This window comes from Chlorocebus sabaeus, chromosome 4 (assembly GCF_047675955.1).
Source record: "Chlorocebus sabaeus isolate Y175 chromosome 4, mChlSab1.0.hap1, whole genome shotgun sequence".
In the NCBI taxonomy this organism is placed as follows: Eukaryota; Metazoa; Chordata; class Mammalia; order Primates; family Cercopithecidae; genus Chlorocebus; species Chlorocebus sabaeus.
In genome coordinates, this window is record NC_132907.1 from 28,241,092 (window position 1) to 28,267,274 (window position 26,183).

The 26,183-nt window shown below is 38.8% G+C and overlaps 1 protein-coding gene across 2 annotated transcripts in view; it reads right to left on the minus strand.

The window, feature by feature from the left end:
- The window catches only part of MAST4 (microtubule associated serine/threonine kinase family member 4), a 579,655-nt gene that overhangs the window by 255,981 nt on the left and 297,491 nt on the right, over window positions 1-26,183 (minus strand). For both annotated transcript variants that reach the window (XM_073014718.1, XM_007974205.3), the window contains exon 4: window positions 16,650-16,681. In XM_073014718.1, the coding sequence (XP_072870819.1) occupies window positions 16,650-16,681 (32 nt within the window). The remainder of the gene's footprint in view (window positions 1-16,649; window positions 16,682-26,183) is intronic.

Below are 26,183 nucleotides of genomic sequence, written 5' to 3' on the forward strand. Positions count from 1 at the left end.
ATGATCACAATAGTAATTTCATAATTTTCAAAACTATGTTATTAACTTTTATAAATGGTAGTACAGTAGTATTTCTATACATTCATCTTTAGTAAAACAGTAGTAAATGAACAAACATTTTTTGCCTATGCCAGTCTCACCAATTGTGTTCAGTTGGGGCTACTTGCTTAAAATCCATTCCATCTCTCTCTCTCTCTCCCCTCTGTGTATCAGCCATGTAGTTTGGGTGGAACTGACTACACTCCATTTCCAAGGACTCCTGAACGCGCTAAGCTACTGTTCTACACCAGAAATACAATTCAGAGCCACTTATACAATTTAAAATTTTCTAGTAGTCACATTAACAGGTTAACATAATTTTACTAACATTTAACCCAATATATCCACAAATACTATCATTTCAGCATGCTATTAACATAAGAGTTACTAATGAGATATTTCGCATTCTTTTTCTGGATCTCAGTTTTGACTATCCGCATTGTAAGAGCTTGAGAGCCACATGTGGCTAGCGGCTACTGCACTGGACAGCGCAGGTCTAAGCTAATGATGGCAATGCTAGAAACACTCCCATGTTCAGGATTAAACACATAATTTAAAATGGTCCAATTGAAGAAAAACCCATTATGGTAGGAGACGAAAATTTCTTCTTCTTCTTCTTCCATTAATTCTGGAAACTGTGGGCAGACACTGAGGGATGAGTCAGGAAGGAAGCCTGCAGCCAGTGCAGAAGGACCCGTGTCCCTGAGACAGCAGTGAGCCTCGGGACCAGCCCCCCAGTGCAGGAGGACCTGTGTCCCTGAGACAGCACTGAGCCTCGGGACCAGCGTCCGCGTGCAGCCTGCACTGTTTAGTTACACAGCTAGCAATTTTCTTCCTCCAATCACTTTGAGTTACGTTTTCTATTACTTGTATCGAAAAGTACACTCATTGACAAACTCATCTATGGACAACGTCACATCCAAAGAGAATAATTTTCTTAAGTACACTAGTTCAAATGCTAAAATTTTCTTCCAATTACTTTTAGTCAAGCTATTCTTTTGTTAAACTGGCTTTATTTGATAACCTTTTTAGAAATCTTCTGAAAATATCCCCAAAGAAGAGTCCCACAGACTAATTTCTTATCATCCAGGGAAACATCCCAGTCACTATACGAGAGAACAAATATTTCTCCTCAGAAGAAAACATGAAATCTCAGAGCAACCAATCAGCTCTCATTCCACCTTCCTTTTTTTTTCTTTTTTTTGAGATGGAGTCTCACTCTGAAGCCCAGGCTGGAATGCAGTGGCGCGATCTCAGCTCACTGCTACCTCTGCCTCCCGGGTTCAAGTGATTCTCCTGCATCAGCCTCCTGAATCGCTGGGATTACAAGTGTGCACCACCCCATGCCTGGCTAATTTTTGTATTTTTAGGTGAGACAGGCTGGTTTCCAACTCCTGACCTCAAGTGATCCACCCACCTCTGCCTCCCAAAGTGCTGGGATTACAGGTGTGGGCCACCTCGCCGGGCCTCCGCCTTCTTTTCTGATTCTCACTCTCCAGACCAGAGTTTCTCATCCTCAGCACTACTGACATTTTGAGCAGATAATTCTTTGGGGTTGTCTTGTTCACTGTAGGTGTTTAGAAGTATCCCTGACCTCTCTCCAAACCCTGGTCCCCAAACAGTTGTGACAACCAAAAAGGTCTCTAGATATTGTCAAATGTCATCTTTGGGGGTAAAATCACCCCCAGTTGAGACCCACTGTCCTAGACAAGCAATCAGTTCAAGTGTATAACTGACCTTCATTGTTGTATCAGACTCAGGCATTGTAGCAATCATTAAAGCATGATGTCACCCTCAGTGTCCCCTGCATCACAACATTTTGGACCTATGGTCCTCTTCCCAGCCACGGAACCTCCTCTGGTCACACTCTTCCTCTTCAACCTCCTCTCTGTGCTAAGCGTGAGCTCTCCATTATAGTTCTTTCTAGAAGAAATGTGGCTAGTTCTTCTGACCTCAGCTTCAAATCATTACTTGAGCTACTCCCTGAACCACCTACCCAACTACATCCCTTGCACTTCTCTGAGAGGCTTTTTGGACAAAGTATTTGCTAATTTATGATCACTCATTCCTCAACTCAAACTCCCCAGCCTGGTCCTTCTCCTCCATCAACACACCTGGGGACCATTCCATCCCATCTTTCCACACTGTATCAGCTTACACACTGTCCTCTTTAATCCATCCCTAAGACTAGAATTTCAGTATAAATACTCAACTTTTCAAAGCTCCTCAGGTTGATCTATGGATTCAATATGATTTCAATAAAAATATCAACAGGCTTTTTTTTGTAGAAGCTAACAAACTGATTCTACAATTAAAACAACTAGAATAGCCAAAACAACTTTGAAAAAAGATGAACAAAGCTGGAATACTAATGCTTCTGAGATCAAGACTTATTATAAAGCTACAATAATCAAGACAGTAGATTGATATGAAGACAAATCAATGAAATATAAAGTCTGCAAACGGGAATACAAATACACAGACAGCTCATTTTTGACAAAAGTTCAAGGCATTTCGGTGGAGAAAAAACAGCCTGTTCAATAAATGGTGCGGGAACAATTAGAGACGTGTATGCAGAAATCAACTTCAATCCATATCTCACCCCCATGTATAAAAATCAACACATTAATCATAGACCTAATGTACAATCTAAAACTATAACACTTTTGGAAGAAAACATAGGAAAAACCTTTGTGACCTTGGATTAGGCAAAGATGGCTTAGATCCAACACTAAAAGCATTTAAAGAACGAATAAAGCTTTTGCTCTTCAATAGATGCTATAAACAGAATAAAAACACAAGCCACAGGCTGGGAGAAAACATTTAAAGATCACATATATAAGGTTTATTTATAATGGCCAAAAGCTATAAATAAGCCAAATGTCCAGCGGCAAGAGACTAATGAAACTGACACAGTCATTCAATAGGATATTACTTAGCAAAAAAACCCAAATAAATGATCGACATATGCTATGACATGGATGAATCTCAAAATAATTACGCTGAGTGAGAAGCCAGGCCTAAAACAAGGGTGCATACAATATCACTCTAGTTATGTAAAATTAAAAAAAAATGCAAACTAGTTTCTAGGGATGGAAAGCATTAGTAGCTGTCCGGTTGGGGATGTGGCTGTGGGGGAGCAATGACAAAGGGGCAGGAGAAAACTTCTGGGGGAGATGGGTATTTTATTATCTTGACTGTGCTGGTGGTTTCACGAGTGTATACACATATCAATTTATGAAACTGTGCACTTTAAATTATGTACAGTTTATTATATGCCAATTATGTCTCAATAATGCTTTTTTAAGAGAGAAATGCAATGCTAGCTATTGGGGAAAACCTCACTACCATACCATGTAGGGACAGCTGAAATTGGTTCATGCTACTTGGGAATCCATGAAAGGAAGCAGTTTTAGAGGTTTTGTTTTGTGGTTTTAAATTCCTCTGTGGGTTAACACAAACAGAATTCACAATTCTTGGGTACATGAACATAATACAGCCTAGATGATATTAAATAGTAGATGTGGTGTGTGTTCGGAGGGAAAGACTTAGACCCTTATGAAAACCAATTTAAAGTGTCTTTGCTTTAATTCTCCTTTTAAGAGACTCCCAAGACAGTCACCACCATCATCTTAAGGGTATGTCTGACCAACATCTTTCAGCAAAAAAAAAAAAAAGAAAGAAAGAAAGAAAGAAAAAAGAGAATAAAGCTAAGTGGCCTGAATTCTCAAAGATAATAATCAAATAATATGCTTTTAACCAGGTATTTGATGGCATTTCTCCCCATGATTCTATCAAATTCAACTACCTCTACATACATATTGGTAGTGCCTTAGAAATCCACCTTAAAAAGCCACCACTGTTCCTCTAAGACATGAAACCTGTGTAGTGACCTATTAATTTCATTCCAGTGTATGATGTCAAGTGCATTTTAAAAATATACTTCATTGCTTCCAAGTGCTTCTTTAATCCACAAGGACTGGTTTTAGCATTTAAGCTAATTTATTCTAGACATAAAAAAACCTTCCGCTTATTCTTGCAGATAATTGATTCTTGATTTGTTAAGGTACTAAACACTATGGTTTATGTGCTGAAATACAAAACCCCTGGTAAACCCACTCATGTGCCCCACACAAAGCAAACTTGAATGTTTATTGCCTAGGGAGAGAGGTCAAAAGGAGCTGAGAAAGGAGCAGAACTCTTCCTTACTTTGTCCTGCTGCTAGTACAGTGGGAAGGTCCTACTCTCCCTGCAATTAACATTACCACTTGTTCCACAGCAGCCGCACATGGAAGGCACACAGTACCAATTTCTCAAATCAAATGCCCTCCTCAATTTCCTAAAAATAAAATAAATCTAGAAGATAATCTCTGCCTCAAAGCTGACCCCTCTAAGTAAAAGCATATACCATCACCCCCAAAAACAATAAAAGACTGCACTGGAAAATCAGGGTTTAGGAAGAGTTAGGCACTCGATGCTAATGTTACCAAAAGGTTACATCAATCCCATTGATCTCTATGACACACCAAAAGTTAAAAATTGTTTTTTCTGCACAATAAAGAGCACAAAGCATAAGGTAAATTAGTATTTTCTGACAAAGAACATCTTCACATAAACATCTACAAAATATGTAAATATTTCTTGAAAGATTACTTTATATTTCTACAATATACATGTTTAAATTCATTCATTTATTTATTTTTTAGAGACAGGGTCTCACTCTGTTACCTAGGCTAAAGCGCAGGCGCATGATCACAGCACCTCAAACTCCTGGGTTCAAGCAATCCTCCCACATCAGCCTCCCTAGTAGCTAGCACTATAGATACATGCCTAGCTAACTTTTTTTGTTTTTTGTTTTTGTAGTTGCTGTTGTTGTTTGTTTTGGGTTTTGTTTTGTTTTGTTTTGTCTTTTTTTGTAGAGACAGGGTCTCATTATTTTGCCCAGGCTGGTTTCCAACTCCAGACTTCAAGCAATCCCCCTGTCTTGGTCTCTACAAGTGCTGGCATTATAGGAATGAGCCACTGCACCCGGCCTGAATTTATTATTAGAATTTGCAATCTAAAAAAAGTTTTAAATGTGTCTGTCTATGCTAGGTCAGATTCCTGCCACCCATTTCCACATGCAAATCAAACACATAGATTGTAATCAGTAAAACTTTTTCCTCTCATGCAAATGTGTTCACAGAACTATCTGCAGAGAATTTCCTTATGGTGCTGGTCAAAAGTTAAGTGAGTGATGTGCGGGATGAAGCAAAGCTCACACGGTCACTGGGAGGAAGTGTGCAGTTACTGGTATTTCCATGGGTTTGTCTCATGTTCCTGTACTTAAGCATGGGAAAGCCCTCAACATCATCCCAAAAGAGGTGATGTCATAAAACAACCTATTAAAAGAAAACATGGGCCTGGTGCAGTGGCTCACGCCTGTAATCCTAACACTTTGGGAGGCCGAGGTGGGCAGATCACGAGGTCAAGAGATTGAGACCATCCTGGCCAACATGGTGAAACCCTGTCTCTACTAAAAATACAAAAATTAGCCGGTCATGGTGGCGTGTACCTGTAGTCCCAGCTACTTGGGAGGCTGAGGCAGGAGAATCGCCTGAAGGGAGGCGGAGGTTGCAGTGAGCCAAGATTGCACCACTGCACTACAGCCTGGTGACAGAGTGAGACTGTCTCCAAAACAAAAAAGAGAAAGAAAAGAAAACACATGTGTACTCAGATGAAAATAAATGGACCACCAAAATCCTCAGAGGGTGAGGTCCCTAACTCAGAAAAGTAGAGAAAGAAACCCTGAAAACCTTTTGGTGTGGTTTTTCCCTCTAGTTACTTAGGTCTGATAGTCTACTGCCACAAGGAGTAAAAGAAGAATTTAAATCTTAAGAGTCAAAATGGCAGAGGAGATGGCACAGATTCCAAGAAACACCAGGACACAAGAGAAGTCCTACCTTTCCATAGTTCCCTGTTAGAGCTACCAGGGCCCAACTTGCTACCACACAACAGGGGTAAAGAGAGAACAATACAGAATTCAGCTGCTCTGCTCACATGGCTAATTGGATAATGAATATATCTGGGGACTGCCAGTTACTGCAGCTGGGACCATTACACCACACCAGTGTGGCTGTTACTATTCTCTTTACAGTCTGAGATAAACTCAGCATCCTGGTAGTGCCGGGTGTGTGGCTGCAGGTTTCCCCTTCAGCAACAGTGTTAAGGGGACACTCTTAAGGCAAGTTTGAGGCTTTACTTTCCAAAATGTTCAAAGAAACTATGACAAACATGGTGAAGTCAAGCAAACTCTGTGAGGTCTACCCTTATTGGGTCCATACTGTGGGTGTTGATGCTCACATTTCTTTATAAAACAAAACATACCTGTATTAGTCTGCTCTCATGCTGCTAATAAAGACACACCCGAGACTGACTAATTTATAGAGGAAAGAGGTTCAATAGACTCATAGGTCCACAAGGCTGGAGGGTCCCAACAATCATGGCGGAAGGTGAAGGAGGAGCAAGTCATGTCTTACATGGTGGCAGGCAAGAGAGTTTGTGCAGAGGAACTCCCATTTATAAAACCATTAGATCTTGTGAGACTTATTCACCACCATAAGAACAGTGTGGGGGAAGCTATCTCCATCATTCAATTATCTCCACCTGGCACTACCCTTGACACGTGGGGATTTTTACCATTCAAGGTGAGATTTGGGTGGGGACACAACCAAACCATATCATTACCCACTCCCTTGCTGATATCTGTGTTTCTAACCCAAGCATGTTGACCTCAAAAAGGAAAGGCTGCTTGCCAGTCCCTGGGAGTTAGGAACCCTAAATTCTGGTCATGGTTTGCAATCAACATATATACTCCCTAAGCACAAGCAAGCCTCAAATCTTCTGAGTCATTAGTTCCTTGTTTACTAAATAAAGATATTTTCAGTCAGACTTCTCTTAAGGCTTCTACCAGCTCTGAAATTCTATGATTAAAATTTTCCATATAGACTGCTATAATATACCATATTATTCTCTCAACACCTGTCAGTCCCAAAACACAATTTCAAGGAGTACCCTGATTACCCTGCTGAGAAGAGATGGCTTAAATCTGATAGAGGGGCCACTGAGGACAGGGAGTGAGTTCCCTCAAGGCCTAATGATACTGAGCCGGAACACCTGTGGGATCTGTCCCCACATCTGTGCAGAGAGCTCGTGTCCTTAGGGTTGACCAACACAGGGTACAAGTGAAAGAGCTATCCAAGGACATGGGGTCAACTGCCCCTTTCACACCTCTTCATGGAAACAGAACAGCCCCTGAGAAAATGCTACTCCAATGAGCTAGCTTTAAGGGGATTTTCCCAGCCTACTTTGTGGTCTTTTGCCTAACTCAACAGGACAAAAATAAATGATTTGGGGAGAGAGAAAGAAGGGCATAATTCCCAATATATTTTATTTATTTATTTAAGAAAACATACAGTACTTATTGTATGCCAGGTACTGTTATAAACACTTTACAAATATTAATTTAATCCTCTAAATAATTTGAGGACACAATGACATTATCATTCTACTTTAGGAAACTAAGGCACACAGAGGTTAAGGTCACACAGTCGGCTAAATGGCAGAGACAGGATTCAAACCTAGGCAGTGTGACTTCTGAGTCCATGCTCCGAAATGCTACTCAGTGATTACCTATTGATTAACAGATGTGAGAAAGTGGCTTTTAGTGAGACAGCACAGATATCCGCCTCTCTCAATGGGTCCCTCTAAACAAGCGTTGCTGAAAAGGACTGCTCACTAAAAAACTTTCCCCCAATCCTACTTGATTCTGATTTGCTAAAAAGTTATTCCAGTAAATATGAAATAGGGAACTTCTGCTCCTGCCTTTGGCTATCCAAGCCTCTACCTCACCCTGCCCTCAATACACACTAGACTCTGATTTGCATTCCCGAGGGTGTTTGGCAATACACACAGATTTTTGACAAACCTCCCACAGGTAACCTAACCCTCTCCCCTGGGACAAAACTAAGGTCTTCGTATAATTTTCAAAGGCAAGAAGATCAATCCTACATTGTTTCTATCTCCCAAATCTCTTCCCTACCCACTTCACAGGAGACAAATGCATGTGTGATAAGGAAAGCTGCAAATACGTGCCAAATACCAAACCGGCTATTCGATGAATATATAAATGCAATTGACATTCTTCCACAGTCTGAAATTCTCTCTTTACTCTCAGGATAGATTACACTGTTTTCTTTTTATATAAACATGCCACTTTAAATGCTAATTCAGATGCGACACTCGATTTTTTTCTTCGTTTTGTTTTTGGGTTTCTAACATTCAAAATGACACTGGACTTCCATGTGGCTTTGACAATGGATATTTTGAATTCTTGCTTCAATATTTGTGGGAGTGGGAGGACAGAAAGTGCTAAGAAACCTAAATTTATTTTAAAACTTATTCAAATATGGTTTACATGTCCTTTATTTTGTTTGAATTAAACTCTTTCCCTCTCTTTCAGGAAATATTGCCCTTACTTTGCTGAAAATCTCACAAATGTAATTCAAGTAAGTTGAAAACCAAGGTGATTCCCTTTCCTTGCCTGCTAGAAATAATCTCATTTTACTCAAACTACTTTTCTAAACAGGCAGTCAAGGCAGTATTTTCTGATATATAACAGGCCTGAATGTAAGTCTTTTTTAAAAATACACACACACACACACACACACACACACACACACACACATGACCTATGCCCATTCAATTATACAGAAGCTCACTTCATATCTTGTGTCAAAATTAGGAATTCCAATTTTAGAAATACCCTAATCCAATATATACAATTCAATATGATTGAGACAGGAGACAGCCAAGGGTCCCTGACAAAATCCCACTTTCAAGCCTAAAACAGCCTGAAGGCTGAAATACCAGACTGCAGGTCCTGGATGAAGTCCTCCCTTTTTCAGCTGATTCTTTCAGAGTAATGCCCACCTGCACCCTGGGAGGATGAGGTAGAGCCTCGGGAAGTTTGCACCCTTTGCAAAGGAGAGGAGCCTGGCCTCTTCTGTTCCAGTGTGGTGACCTGGGATTCTATCTGTGAGGTGGGAAACCTCCTAGCAGGACTCTCTCTCTCACTTTGCTGAGAGTTATTTTTCCTTTTCACCCCGTAGATTCCATTTTCCCCACCCTTCTGTACGTCCACGAGCCTAATCTTTCCTGGTCGTGTGAAAAGAGCCCAGTTTTAGCTGAACTAAGGAGAAAGTTCTCCAACAAATATATCTACTGTAAGACAAACTATCTCAGAAGTCTAGCAGGCCCAGCTCCACCCAGAAACTACCATCAAGTTCCCCTGCTTTGTAGTCCTAACTACTTTTTGACAATATTCTCTCCCTCTGTTGGTCACTCTCATCTTTCATTTCATCTCTGGATGCCCTCTACTGTCCCTAACCAACAAAGACAAAATTTGAAAGCGGTAAAATAAGTTCATTATTCTTTTCATACATTTATTAATGCATTCATATAGTAAAATGGTTCTCAATACCTGCTCAACTTTCTGCTAGCCTTGTTTCTTGCCAGTTCACCAGAAGCATCCCATTAATGAATTGTCTTCTGCTGTGCTAAATTCAGTTTGGGTGACAACCTGTCCTGACCAAAGGTACATACATTTCAGTGAGGTACCAAAGACATCTCCAAGATCTGGCAGATGAATTTCTAGTACTGGAATGTTCGACATGTGGCAGATGTGTTTAAGATGGAAATCCCCTTTGCGGTCAGAGGGGGTGGACCTCCTAGCAGACCTGAAACTATCAAATGCCAGTAGATACCTAGCCCACTTATTCCAAGGCCAGTCCTAATAGACTCCAACCACTCTCAGAGGAATAACAAAAGGGTGAATGGAGAAAAATCATAAAAACATATAAACCAAATAGAAAATTCTAAGTCCCCCATCGGACTGAATGAATCCCCCCTCTCAGCCAATGGCATTCCAAAGCAAACCTGAAAAACTAGTTCAGGCCATGACAAGAAGAGAGGGTTGGACATGCCTCATGATACCCTCCTTCCCTCTGGAATTCAGCACAACTGACCAGCTGACATTAAAACAGAGATCTTAAGACTGACAAAGCAGGCTCTTTGTAGTAAGAGACCAAATTCCAATGTGACTCTAGTATAGCATCACATGACAGCAGGCCCTGAAAGAAATTAAAGTACTTTGCCCCAAAATACATTTTTTGATAGATTTTTTAAAGGCTCTGCAAATCTGTCTCTTGTGGAGAAAATCTACACTCTGTAGAGACTCTCTTCCCTTTCCAGAACTTTTCCTGATCCAGGAGAGATTAAGAGTCTGATACCTTTTAAGGCCTGACAAGAGACATTTACCATCTGTTCTACATAATAAGAACCCTGGTTTCCACAATCACTTATCTTAACCCAGACACTCCTTTTTACTGATTCCAGGTCTTAGATAATAACTGTTTCAACCAACTGCCAATATCAGAAAATCTTTGAATCCACCTATGATCTGTAAGCACCACCCACCCAGCTATCCCACCTTTCCACACCAAACCAATGCATAATTTACATGTATTGATAGGTGTCTTATGTTTCCTGACCATCTTGGGCACATGTTCTCAGGACCTCTTGGGATGATGCGTCAGGCCTTGGTCACTCATATTGAGCTCAGAATAAATCCCTTCAAATATTTTACAGAGTTTGACTATTTTTCATTGACAAACCCTATAAAGAGGAATATTGTTACCAGCTACTAGTATTGTTGCTAGATCAGTTAATTAAAATAAGTAAAACCTTTTAAATTGCCTCTGGGATAATTTGAATACTCTCAGCAACTCCTCAGCATGCAGACATACTTTTCCAGGACTATTATACATATTAGGAGCTGCTTCTGCTTTGGGTTCCTGTTGCTGGATATTTTTTGGAGACAAAGTCTCGCTCTGTCGCCCAGGCTGGAGTGCAGTGGTGCGATCTCAGCTCACTGCAAGCTCTGCCTCCCAGGTTCACGCCATTCTCCTGCCTCAGTTTCCCAAGTAGCTGGGACTACAGGCACCTGCCACCATGCCCAGCTAATTTTTTATATTTTTTAGTAGAGATGGGGTTTCACCATGTTAGCCAGGATGGTCTCGATCTCCTGACCTTGTGATCTGCCTGCCTTGGCCTCCCAAAGTACTGGGATTACAGATGTGAGCCACTGCCCCCAGCGTTTTTTTTTTGTTTTTTTTTTTTTGTTTTTTTTTGTTTTTTTTGAGACAGAGTCTCACTCTGTTGCCCAGGTTGGCATGGGCACGATCTCGACTCACTGCAACCTCCACCTCCTAGGTTCAAATGATTCTCCTGCCTCAGCCTCTGGAGTAGCTGGGATTACAGGCATGCACCTCCAAGCCTGGTTAATTTTTGTATTTTTCAGTAGACATGGGATTTTTGCCATGTTGGCTAGGCTGGTCTTGAACTCCTGACCTCAGGGGATCCACCTGCCTCGGCCTCCCAAAGTGCTAGGATTACAGGCATGAGCCACTGCACCTGGCCTTGGATATTCCTTTAAAAGCATCCTTAAAGTATGAGTGTGGACATAAAGATGGGAATAATAGACACTGGGGTCTACTGGGTCTACTAGTGCAGGGAGACAAGGGGGAAAGGGCTGGAAAACTACAGTTTGGGTACTATATTCACTCACTACCTGGGTGTCAGGATCATTTTTACCCCAAACCTTAGTGCCATGCAATATACTCCTGTAGCAAATCTACACATGTACTTCCTGAACCTAAAAGTTGAAATTATTTTTCGAAAGAGTTGGAAAAATGTTATAAATAAAAATACATTTAAAACAGCTGTTGCAATCAAATATCATAACCAATCCATCAATCAAGCAAGCAAGCATGTGTGGCCAGAGAACTTAAAGCTAACAAACTGCCAAGTGTCAGTCACTGCTTCTACTAAAATGAAGTGGTAATTGCAGATAATTTTATAGATCCCAGACCTACAAAGCCATGAAACAATGCACCAAGGCTTATAATTAAACAAGGTGGAGGAAAGGTCATTTTAAGTAGCCGGGAGAACCTATTTGCTAAGAATAGATAATACAGTTTCCTTCTTCTCTGTACGAAGACATCTGAAAGACCACTTAAAAGCAGGAGGCGGCACAGGAGCTGGCCTGAGCAGATTTCCTGCTCCTCTCTCCAGGGTATAAACACCATCAAGGCACTCTAGGGAATTCCATGAAAAAAGAAGCCTCTCTGTCCTGGAGAGCTGTTTATTTAGGCAATTAACAAAACACAAAGGAGTCCTTTAAAAATAAATAATGGCTGCCAGGGACACCTTGGTTTGGCTCCTAACCATCTTGGGCTCACATCTTGGGCTTTTCCACTTTTTGCACTTTCCTTGCCTGAAAACAAACATTTCCCTGTGAATTTTTCCACTTAGAAATGTGATTTCAAAACTTACATGCAAAATATGGGTGAATTTTAGAAAAAAAGTACCACAACAATAATGGCACTTTCATAAATACAGACAGTACAAATTAGTTACTAGAAAAATCTAAATCAAACAACATGCAGAAGGTTGATGTGTTCCATACTGAATTGAAACCATGAAGGATCTGGCATCAGCCATCCAGCCGTGGCATCACCACTTGTCCTCATGGCGCAGGCACAGTGACAGAACCTAAGAGAACAGGGCAGGTCCACTGCTTGGAGGCTCCCAATCTAGCAGGGGGAGACAGATTTGTACAGACTCCACAAATGTCTGCACTATGTAGTTATTATACCGGGCACCTTGCTGAACACAAAGAACAGGCATTCACAGTCACATCTCTTTGATGGGATAAAAATCTAAAGCAACAAATCTAGTTCTGAAGCTAAGTGTAATAATATGCCATCGTAAATGCTATTATCTCATTTGCTTCATCCCTGGCTTCAGGTAGTATATACTAAAGCATTTCAAGATTATCACAATTTATCATCATAATTTTTTCTATGATGTTCTGGCATTAACCAATTGGTATCTGCCACTGTAGATATCTGAGTTACTGTCAAATCGTATTTATTTGGAGCAATCTTTATTATGAGCCAAAATTAACCAAATACACACACACGCACAGACACACACACACAAATACAGGTGTGATATATTTTCTTATTCAAAATAGAATGTTTACATAATTGTTATTCAAATTACTTAAAAATCTACATAAATACTTGGTTAAAGCAATTTTAATCCTACTTCCATACAATCACTGAGTATTTTACATAAAATATTTCAAGAATACCAAAAATACAGAGGGTATAATATAAACAGCCATATACACACTACCACATTAATGATATACGTGAAACTCCTTGCAGAGGCCTCTCAAATCCAATGTATTTCATTTTCTCCACTAGTAAGTGACCTTTATCATAAACTTGCTTTCCATGCATCTTTTATACCTTTACTGTAAATGCCTGTATTCAGAAACAACATACTGTTTTCCATACTTTTAAGTTTTATAATATAAATGCCATCTTGTACCTGGAATTTGCTTTTAGCACTTGTCATTCTATTCCTGATAATTATACCTGCTGATACATATACTCTGGTCCGGTTACTTTACCTGCTGTATAATATTTCACTATCTGACTATATTATGATTTTGACAGGTAGCTGGAAGGAGGGGGATAAGACAATGTGATAACTTTAGTTACAAGGAGAATGAGGGGGAAAGTACAGGAAGTATCTGGGATCAGAAGCAGCCTTGGCAAATGGCTATTCATTGAATGGAAAAAGAAGAGAAATAGCTAAAATCCAGCTGTCTAGGAAGCTGTAATGCCTCTGGAAAAGTGATCTGGAGTTACTTGATTATCTCATAACAGCATCTTGCCTGGAAAGCTGTTTCCCTCACTTCTCTTGTCTATTACCCAGTCACAATCATTGCTTCTACACTTTTTAAAAATGTTTATAAAGCAAGAGAGTCTTCAAGTTAGTTCTCATTAAAATGATCATAAATAATAAATTAGTGAGGATCTAAATTTCTTTTTCTAGACAGAATAGTTTGCTTTTTTATACTTTCAATTAATAACAAAAAAAAATTTTCCTGAGGTCTTTCATTTCTGAAAGCTTTCAATGTAATATATGTTTTTACCATGATTCTGGATATAAAAGTTATCTTTAAGCTTATTTAAAGCAATATTCAAAATTTTCGAAAAATGTGGAAAACCCCGTAAGTTTCAGAATGCTGAAAATGCAATTTTAAAACTGCTGTCTTTCAAGACATACAGATTTGAAGCAGTAGATATATCAAAAGAGGCCTTTTCAGTCTTTATCAAGGTACACACTCTCTAATAAGTTGGATCACATTGCTATATAACCAAAGACAATAAGAAATACATGACACTATGTGCAGTTGCTTATGTTAATATGGAACAACAACAACAAAAAAGAGACTGAAAAGAACAGCAGGAGCAAATCTCCAATCTTTCTGGGAGAAGATATAAAAAGACTTCAAAGGAGGAGTTTGAAATTTATGGAGGAGTCATGTACGCAGTAAATAAACTAAGAAACTGTTAACAGGCTTAATTATCAGGTACTATTATGTTGGCTAGCTGATACTAATAAAGATACATTTGTGCCTTTCTTCATTAGATTTGTATAAAATCACTCTAGCATTTATTTTAAAAAGCATTTTCCCTTTCTCAAAGTCATAAAAGAAACTTGCACGAGGAGAGTAATTACTGGCATTCTGTACAGTATTCACTAAAAATGCTGAGTGACAGTGGGTTCTAGCACAGCTATATCAGGCATCGTTAATTCTCTGGGGAATATTCGTGTTTAACAGAAAATACAAAATATCATGTTTATTTTTAGTTTACCTCACTTGAAAGTACTAATTTTCCCAGAATTCACTAAAAAAGTAGATTTGTGTTCACATATACATATACAGTGTGCTTCATGCTCATCATCTGAATGCTCAATTGACTTTTAACGGGGAGAGGAGTTTAAATGGCTCTGATGTAAATCAAACTTTCTCTTACTATGTTTCCAAAGGATGGGCTCCAAACAACTTATGTCATTATTCTTTTTTCATTAAAGATCCCATTTTCTCAAATAAAGAAACTTAAAATACTTTCCTTATCACATATTTTCACATCAACTCATGGCTATCAGCTAACATTAACAGAATTGAGACTTACTCAAGTGCAGAAGAGGAAATTACCCTTAAATGGAAACATGAAATCTAATTCTGTAATTAACATGATCTTTATAATATTATTGGAAACACTAATGTGATAAAACAAGAAACCAAAAAGAAAACCCATGTGCAATCTATTAAAAAGGCTAAAAGCAAGATTTGACTGAAGTTCTGAAGTTTTCAAATAAAAAAGAAAGGGTGTTTAAGCCTTAAAGAAAAGTGCAAAAAAGCAAGTGAGATTTTTTTCTATAAAAGTATTTCATGTAGTTCTCTATTTTTCTTTTGTCTCATCATGATGGGAAATAACAAAAAGTTTGGACTTTTACAAGTTTAGGCAACAGAGTCCTAATCATGATGCAGAAGAGGAAAGAGTTTAATTCTAAGTCCATTTCCTATAGCAAACTATTTTCTGTTAAACTCTAGCACAGAGAGATGGAAGCTAAAAGCTAGTGACAATTTATCTCGGCACATTCTCCAAAAATAATAATCCAGTGTCTGCCTGGCAGCCTAAACTTGTACAAAAGACAGGAAGCAAAATGGATAGTAATAAAATGTTCACAGCTGATGAATTTTTGGTTCTTAGATGCAAAGGCTGAAATTTTCCAAAATTTAGCCTAGAATAAACCCTATATTTCAACAGTCAACAAATTTTTTTCTAATCCTCCAAGAGGAGAGTTGTAAAAACTTATCTTAAATACTATTTTTTTAAAGGAGGTGCTCCATCTACTAACTTCTTCAACTTAAATTAGACATCAAATGTAAATGTTTCCAGACCAGCCCTTACACAGTGCTATTGGATAACAAATCTGACTTTAAATGTAGTCAAATATTGAGGGTAGTTAATTCTATCCTCAATTTCATTCTGCAACTTTCTAATGGAAAAAAAAACTATGATTTGTGCAAATATATTAATGGTCTTAAAAATAAAAGATTAAAACACAGTATAAAGAAATCAAGTCAAAGTTCGTAAATCCATTATTTTAACACAAAAGCATGACATGAATCAGTTCAGTAAGATCTAGATCTAATAATGGAAAGTTTAACTGATTCAAAGTCTCCAATTCAGGATTCAAAAGTACATAATTTACTCCACATAAAATCCATAGTATAAAAAAATCATGGATTTCAGATCATAAAGAACACTAATTCTTGATTCAGGTCAATTTATACTATCTCCTGACCAAATAATGTTTTTGCTTGATTATATAACAGCATTAAAAAAATTTAAGATTCTCCAAGGAATAAATATGCATTTAGGTTTACAATGCCCATATGGAACAAACCCTGGAAATTATGAAATTATTACTGTTTGACTTTTATAAGTAAATTCAGTTTTTTGTTTTCTTCAGTTGATTATCATTCATTTTACAATTGCCACTAATGAATCAGAGAAGAATCATACTATAAACTATATATTAATAAAAAGAAAACAAGGAAACAAAATCCTACTACTTACAAACTTCCTCTTCTGGGGAGACTCAGCTCCTTCTGCAAAAGAAAAAAAAAAAACATATATAAGTGATGCTGCATTAACCTTAAGATTACTAGGATACCAAATGGATAACAAAGAACGTATCATCCCTCATTATGCTTGATTTGGCATTTCCTATACTGAAAACATTTTAAAGTCATAATTTTATGCTGGATCCCTTCTTACACGGTTCTCTTTACACACTGTGTTTAAGGTACAAACACAGCTTATCTGAATTCCAGAGCAGAAAAACTATCAATCTTCCCAAAGCAACTACAGTAAAATACTGAGTTGAGTTACATGGCCCTACAATTGAGCATATGGAAAATCTGAGCAAGCAAAGAATTTATCCAAACAGGATTTAGCTATAAGAAGTAGGAGACATTTTGCAGGATTATAATTAAACGAAAGGTGCAATGAAAGGGACAATTAAATCAAACTATTTGCCCTCAACAGAAATATATTCATGCAAAACATTATGCATACCAAAGATTGCACTTTCTATTTTTTAAATGATAATGGAAAAGATTTCCTTTTGGTGTTATTTCTCAAAACATCCATTTATTCATTGGGATATTTAAAAGCAGCTTAATCAACTTCTGAAAGGTAATCAGACAGCCATGACAATTATTAGTGTGCTTCATAGTTTTAAAAGGGTGCCTTCACACTTCTCTCAATTTGAGATTCTTATCTACCTAATCATCAAGAGGCTGTGGAAAACCAAAAAAAAAAAAAAAAAAAAAAAAAAAAAAAAACACGCAAGACAACAAGCCAACCAAAGAAATAAACAAAAATAGATTCAGAAATACCTCTATCCACTAATGAAGTTTTCAAAGCTCAAGAATAATTACTTGCTGTCAATTATTGAAGAATAGGAAGCGATGAGTCATTTGGCTATTTAAACTCAAAATGAAGTACACTATGACTAAATTTGGTTATTCATGCCCATAATTCTCATTTATTTTTCTGCCTTTCAGGTGTTTGAGCATTATCCTTTGAAAGGTATTTCCCCATCAGCTTCAAACTCACCTTTCCTGTCTGTTATTTTTATTGACTATTTCAATGTTTGTCATGGACAGCAGGCTCAGCTATCACTTTTCCACAGCACAACTTACTCCACCACAGCTTACAGAAAGTGGCCACGAGAGTGTCAGACCAGAGCAGAGGAGAGCTCTGTGGCTGCTGCTTTAAACACAGCAGGCCTTACTTATTAACTGGCAAATATATTTCCATACAGATATAGTAATCATATAACTGTTCAAAAGCAAGAAAAACAATCAGCAACTTTAGGAATGAATTGTCATCTTCTTTCTCCCAATAGCAAATGTTTTCTTTTCAAGGGCTATAGGGTTCAGTGGTAAAGTGCCTTTTTTGTTTTGTTTTGCTTTGCTTTTTTCTTTAATCTTTGATTAGCTCCAAGAAATTATAGTGTTTGCTGAACTTGGCTCCCTGATTCTGAAACATAAATATACCTTCATTTACTAAAACCTCTAATGACAAGAGAAAAGTCTCTGACCAAGACCGTTTTCCTTGGGAACCGAAACATAAATAGAAAACCAATGAGTAATTTTCTACACATGGATCTTTGGTTACGACAAGCATAGAGAAATCTGTGTTGTATTCAGGTTAAAGAAAAGAAAAAGAACTTCCTAGATGTAATAGCTCAACACACCATATTTTTTATTTTTTAATTTTTATTTATTTTTAGGATGAGGTTTCACTACATTGCCCAAGCTGATCTCAAACTCCTGGGTTCAAGCATCCACCTGCCTCAGCCTCCTGAGTAGCCGAGATTACAAAGTACACCACACTGTACCAGACCCAGGCCATTTCTCCTAGAAAGAAATTGATACTACTGCAGAGCAAAAGGTCTAGAGGCCAAATGAATAATACTGCTCTGTCCAGTAAGTTGATCTGACAGCCGCATAAAAGGTACCTGAGGTATTATCATTAATAACAACAAAATAATAAATCAGATGTTATTTCAACTATATATGCAAATAGATCATTCAGAAGACATAAGAGGAAAGGGACCAAATGAATGACCCGAACAGTTCCATCAATCATATTCCACCAAATGACCCGAGCATAAACTGGCTGCTTTGCTCTGAGAAAAAGCTGCTGAAACAGCAAGATAAGGGATAAAAACCAACTCTGCTTTTAATCAGAAGTCTTTCCAGTAGGTCTAGAATTATGAGTTCTAAACAAGGAGAAAGGTTACAGTGGGTGACCCAGCACTGCTGCTCCACAGGATGGCAGCCGAGATTCCAAGATGAGGAGCAAAGGACATTTAATAGGCCACTGTCAACTGACCTGAAGCTACCACGCTAACCAAGCTGAAGGAGCTAATCCACCTGACGGCTTGAATGTCAGGCTCAGGACTGGAAACTCAATTTGGTAGCAAATTGGAATCACATGTGATGGTAATAAAGTGAGAGAAATGAATGTGCTGTGGCCAAGACCTTGTGAACAGGAGCTGCAAAAGTCTGCAAATACCAGGAGGGCTAAGCAATCACAGCCTGAGCAGGAAGCAGCTCCTGCCCTAATGGATGAGGGCCACATGCTGATAAATCTGCACCCGTCAGACGTAAATGAACGGCATCAAGGCATTTTATCACCAAAGTCCCTGCGGTACTTTGTGTATGTGTCCTCATTTTATTTTCTTAATGTCAGGATAAGGTCACTAACACCTACTCAGATAATTAGATAAGACGTGGAATTGGTCTGAGTCATAAACCTAAGCTTGTGCTTGACATATGTGGAGTGTGTGTTAATTTACTCTCAGGTAAGAATTGGAGGAGGAAAGAAAAAGGGAAAAAAGAAAAAACAGCAAGAAGTATCCATCTGAACTAAACAATTTGCTAATTGTTGACACTGGATTAAAGAAATTCTTAAGATTAAAAATTTCTAGATTTTCATTGATATTGATGATTCAATGACGTTTAACATTTTCTAGAGTTCCTGTTTATCATTACTTGTTTGATATTTTATCCTCCCCCTGGACTTTTAAGGGTTAACTAGCAAATATTTGCATTAAAGATAAAGATTAAATAAAATTAATCTTGTCTGAGAATCCTGTTATTTTTGAGATCTCTCAACGTACCCGAGGATACCAAAAGATCCCTCCAATCCAGGAAGAAAACTCATGGAGAGTCTGACAAGAAAGAAGGGTAAATGATTCTGCTCCTTTCTCCCAGCCATCCTTAGTTTCAAAAAGAGAAGGCAACTGTTTCATTCATGAAGACAGGGGAGAAAACTGCAATGTTTTACAGGTATGAGCAATCGCCACAGTGGTAATTTTAAAACTACTTATAATTTTTAGTATTTAACAGCTACTCACAGACAAACAAAACAATATTGCTATATATGCTGCACGTGTTTAGAGAATCTCTGAACTCTTCTTTTCTAACTAAGGGTAAATTTATGATTTGAAAGAGGACATTTACAGAAGCCCAAATAATATATGTAGATACTCCCTTCTTCAAGTGGTAGAGCTTAAATCTCCTCTCTTTGAGAGTAGGCTGAGACCTAGTGACTCACTTCCAAATAACAGAATAGAGAAAGGGAACAATAGCAACATTTTAGTGGGGAGACCTGCAGATACCACAACTGAGTGATCAAGGTTAACGTCATCAGTGGTAAGCCACGCTGACATCACGCTGCCATCCTCTGATATGATATGATGAGAAGAACACTTCATGACTGTGGTATTCTCTCCAAAATCCAGAACCCCATTCTAATCATGAAAAAGCCTCAGGCGAACCCAAATGGAGGAACCTTCTAAAAACATGTGACCAGTGCCCCTGAAAGCTGTCAAGGCTGTGAAAAACAAGAATAAATTGACCAACTGTCACAGATGAGAGAGGACTAAGGGTGGCTAAAGGCAATGAAGAATCTCAAATAAACGAAGAATCTTGAATTGGATTCTCAATCAGAAAAAGGACATTAGTGGAAAACTTGGTGATAGCTAAATAAAGTTTGTAGTTTAGATAACAATGTCTCAATGTTAAAGTCATGATTTTGATAAATGTATTAAGGTTACATATGAGGTCAACATTTTGAGGGACTGGAAGAAGGGAATACAATAATTTTCTGAGCTATCTTGTAAATGTTCTATAAATTTTAAAATTATTCCAAAATATTAAAGAAAGCGTATCAAAACGGGGAGACGGGGAGAAGGGAAGGCTGGTGTAGGGCAGGAGAACAGAAGAAATGAACACATAAATATCTAAATATTCAAAGCTTACTTTAAGGTAATATTTATACCGATTTTTTAGGAAGCTATAGAAATACTGTAGGTGAGAGGGATTCTGGCTAGGACCAGCAATGAAGATGGAAAGGAGTAGTCAGATTTGAGATACATTTTCATAAGATTTACACAGAAACTGGATGTGAAGCATGAAAGACAAAGCAAGGAGAAGTCATAAGTTTTTGGCCTGAGCAAATAGTTAGACAGAAAACCGGTTCAGCTTTGACATGCTACATTCAGGATGTCTGTCTGTAAGAATTCCAAGTAGAAGATTCCAAACAGGCAACTAGACAAATAAATCTGGGTGCAAGAAAAAGGTTAAGGCTGGAGGTAGATTTTGGAGTCATTAACACTAAGATTGTATGTAAGCCATGGGACTGGATGAAATGGAGAGAATTGATAGAAAAAGGAAAACAGACACACCTGATTACAAAGCCATGGGGGCTTTGCCATTTAAAATAAAGAAGAAGGGAGGATTGTGCTATACACTGTTAACTAACCTATTGCTCTATCCAGCAGCTGGGGTTCTTGAAAGCAACAGAAATTGAATGAGATTGGCAAGTAAACAATCAATGTATGGACGACTACTGGCACCCCTGAAGGCAACAGGATGATTGGGTAGACAAGGTCAGAAAGTGGGCAGGAACCAAAAAATTAAACCCAGAAAGTATGACCACACCCAGGGAAAAGCCCAGTTAGGACACCTGTGCAGCTGAACCTTGAGTGGGAGCTCAGCCTCCAGGAAGAATCCCTAACTGCCCCCACACACCTTCACTTCATCTCTCCTCGCAGGTGTCCTGTGAGGGTTACATGATCACACCTGGGTCTCTGCCCCAGCTTCCAAGTGGGCAGGAAAAAGGAATATTGGCTCTCTCACTAGTATAGTGGGAGGTGGGGCCAAGTCTACCAAGATCCACACTTTGGGAGTTCCTCCAAAAAACAAAGGGAATTTGGAAGTTGAGCAACTTGCCTTCTGCACCATGACTCCCAAACCCCACATAGAAACAGAGTGGCAATGTCCAGCACACACCATTCCCTCACCCCTTTCCTGACACCAATGAATTTCAAGCGCATGCACTTCCCCATCATCATCTTTCTTTCATTAGTCATTGGTGGCCTCATCCTATGACTGAGTTACTGCAAGTACTCTGCACTAACAATTAATTTACGAAAAGAGTTCAAAGAAGCCGAGATGTGTAAGGCAGTATATCAGGTGCTTTTAGGGACACATGAGGAAAAACAAAACACATTTAAAAGCTAGTTGGGGCAACATACACACACACATATAAAACAAAAGAGTTATCACCAGGTGCAAGATTATGCAGTATTACTTGAATGTGTAAATGCTAACAGAGGAGACAAAATAAAAAGGAATGAGATAATTCAGCTCAAGCAGTGATTCTGAAGCCTGGCAACACATTAATGTCACCCAGGGAGTTTTTAAAAATACTAACGCCTGAGCCCCACCCCTAGAGATCTAGAGAGAGTGGTTTGCGTATGTTGTTTATTAGAGGTTGGTAGTTAAGTCCCCCTAAGGACTATTGGTTTGCATAAACCATTTGCCTTTGGATTGTTTTTCTCTTTAGGGAATATTAATTTTCTAGCTGTCATTACAAAGGTAAAGCTTCAGGTTTTTACTTATTTCCTTTGCAAGTGGGAAGCAGTGTGAGGCAAGGAAAGGTACTCAAAATGGAACTCTCAATACTTGACAAAGCATAAAATTAGCTGGGTGTACAGGCTCATCCAGGGATAGGATCTCCTAAAGAAATGCTTTGGGTGCCATTTTTCTGGTCTGCATTTCTGAGAGTCACTTGTGAAGGCAGAAGCAGAGGACAAAAAAGTTCATACCATAGAACCAGATCTTACACAGGACTTAGCTGTAAATCATCAGAAGGCAAAAATGGTCCACATTCTAACAACACTTGAAAAATCCAGTAAGTTGCTCATAAATACATGTTTTCCTAAATGAAGACAGTAGTCAAGCTAGAAAACCAGTAGGGAGATCCCCATAGAAATGTCTGAACAGTCAAACCACCCAACCTGTAAAATAACAGTAAAATCCTTGTGGGAAATGTGACATGGATGGAGAATCCTAAATTATCTTTCTCTTTTCACAGATTTTATTTCATTTTCTTTTTGTATCTATAATCATAATGCACTTTCATATATTTATTTGTGCTAGTAAAGTTAAGCAAAATAAATCGGCCAGGCACAGTGGCTCATGCCTATAATCTCTCAGGATTTTGGGAGGCCGAGACGGGTGGATCACTTGAGGTCAGGAGTTCGAGCCCAGCCTGGCCAACATGGCAAAACCCATCTCTACTAAAACAAACAGACAAACAAACAAACAAACAAACAAAAAATTAGCTGGGCATGGTGGCATGTGCCTATAGTCCCAGTTACTCAGGAGGTTGAGGCAGGAGAATCACTGGAACCCAGAAGGTGGGGGTTGCAGTGAGCCGAGATGGCGCCACAGCACTTCAGCCTGGGCTAAAGAGCAAGACTCCGACTTAAAAAAACAACATCATCAAAAAAAACAAAATAAACCACAAAAGGCTAAAACAAAATGCTTGCTGGATTTATATGTAAATTTTATTTGATCAAAACCACAACAGTCACTTTCTTTGAAAAATAAAGAAATTTGCTACCTTATTCCTTTCTTTCCAAGTTGGCTTTTTCTGCCATGAACCTAAATGAACAAGACTGTGATATCAGTTCTCGTAAGCTCTTTATACAGACAAAGTCATTGTCTAGTGTGGCTTATTAAGATTTTATCATAAACTGAGTCTATAAGCTTCATCACAAAATCAGCTGGCTGCCTGGATAGGACACACAAGTCTTCCCATGGAAAGTCCAGAGGAGATCAGCAATTGACCAGAGTTGCAAAGCCATGAGATAGTGGAATCAAATGAACCTATATCATCCAGTTCCAATTTTTTCCCCTATACTCCACCACAGAAATGCCAGAGAGTGGGAGACAGCGGTGATGTGAGGTACTGAAAGGAGAGGTTTGAATAAATACACAAGCAGGGAGGGCTGGTACTGATAATAAAGAGGGCACTCTTTCCCCTAACGAGGTAGAAAGGAACAGGTGAAAACAGGTAGTTTTCAAAGATAGGGCAAAGTAAAACTGGAGCAATTCACTTGAAGTTCTGTAACTGCAGTAATACAGAAGGCAAAACTCTTCTACCAAGGGCAAAGGCAAGGGCACATTTGGGGATTAAAGCAAACAAAATGAGTTTCCTTTATTCAATCACACACTTTTTAGTAAAGGTGGATATGGCTGGTGCTGTGCCAGACCCTGGGGATAAAGGACTTTACTCACTGTAAAATACAGTGTGAAAAGGCCTGGAATGGAGGTCTTTTCAAAGTATGCAGTAATACAAAAGGGAGGGGGGTGATCAGTTTCTTTGAGAAGGGTCAGGACTGTTTCTTCCTCAACATTTCTTGTTATTCATGCTAACAAAATACAGTGGAAATGATACTACCTTCAATGTCAAGGATAAGCTCCAATTAAACTAATGACAAAACTCACTCTTTTGGTCAAAGTAATTGGTTTAAAGATGACATGTGACTCAACCTGAGCAAGTAAGATGCAAAATGATGTTTGCTCAGGGTTTCTGGGAAAGAACTTCCTCCCTTGTCCGAGAGATCTAATGGGAAAGAAGTAGCATTAAACCCATGAAGCTAATGACAGCCACAAGAATAGGCATCACAGGCGGCAGACAAGAAAGCCTGGTAGAAACTGGGACTTGGGTGAAATCTCTGAAACAACACATCTACCCTTGCGTGTGTTTGGACTTCTCTGGTATATGAGCCAATCGAGTCTCTTTATTGTTTAAACCAGTTTAACTTGCATTTTCTAGTCTTTGTAATTCAAAAATTCTTAAGTGACACAATACTGGAGCCTGGTCTTTCTTTTGCAATGTCTGGGAATTAGCCAGGCAGCCTTGGGAGTAGGTGAGGAAGGGGAATTCTAGAAAAGAGAACAGACGTAGTCAGGTAGGGTGGAGTGAAACAGAACACACTCATGAAACAACATGGCTGGAACAGGGAGCAGGAAGGAAAAATCAGCAGGACAGGAGTATAGAGGCAGGGAAGGGTTTTGGAAGTGGCTGCCTTTATCTTATAGGCAATGGGGAGCTCATGGAACATTTTGAAGAAGAAAATAAGCTGACCTAATCAACATGTTAAAAAAGATTACTCTGGCATTAAGGTGTCACATTGCTCTGGGAGGGCAACATGGGAAAGAAGTTAGGACACTTCTTTAATTATCCAGGATGCATGGCTGAGGACCAGGAACAAGGAAGAGGCAGTGAGGAGGAGGAGGCAGAGGAGGAGGAGGGGCAGAGTCAAGAGAAAATTGTGTGTACAGGATCCACAGGAGTTGAGAGAAAATGCTCAACTCCTGGGCCGGTTCACAACAGTCGTGGTGGAGCTCAGGACAGGGTACCATCCAGAGATGAGGAAAAAAGACTGTCTAAAAGCACTGAGGGCCCTTCAGAAGTTAAACATAATGAAAATCTGAAAGTGGATGAAAAGATGGTAAAACCATTTAAGTTACACCAGCGTGTCCCTGATGAGTAGGAATATGAGACAAATTGTAAGATAAAATCCCAGATTTTGCTTAGATGAAAAGTTAAACATCATTCATGACAACCACCTTTTCCACTTTAAATTTTTTACACAAATAGTGGGAACTGTCTTTCTTTACTAAGCTCATCTAACTTCACTACCTTAATAATGGCATCTCACATTTACTGCTCAGTGACATACATTATCTTAAACTTCACTATTATTCTCATTTTACAGATGAGAGAACTGAGGTACAGACAGGCTAAGTAACTCACACAAGGTCATAGAGCCGGTAAAAGACTTAGCTTGTCTTTGAATCCACATCTGCCCAAGTCCAGAGTTTGTTAATTATTTTTCATCACCAAGTAATGATTTGATACATTTGCACCACAGACTCCTCGTATAGGCTATCAAGCTGCATTCATAGTTGGTAACACACTGTCAATTACTCTTAGGAGAGACAAAACACAGATCTTGGCAACTCTTTCTAAGCAAATTTCACACTTACTTTTATAGACTCTGATTTTATTTGAAGCAAAGCCCTGTGAATGTTACTTTTAACACAGACCTTTTAAAGCAGAAGAAGCGTAACAAGTCAAATAATCAGCTAACCTCAAGTAAATGGACAAATGAAACAAGCTTCCTTTCTAGCCAATTACTATGGGTTTTGATGCTTCCTAACACGTTATACCCTT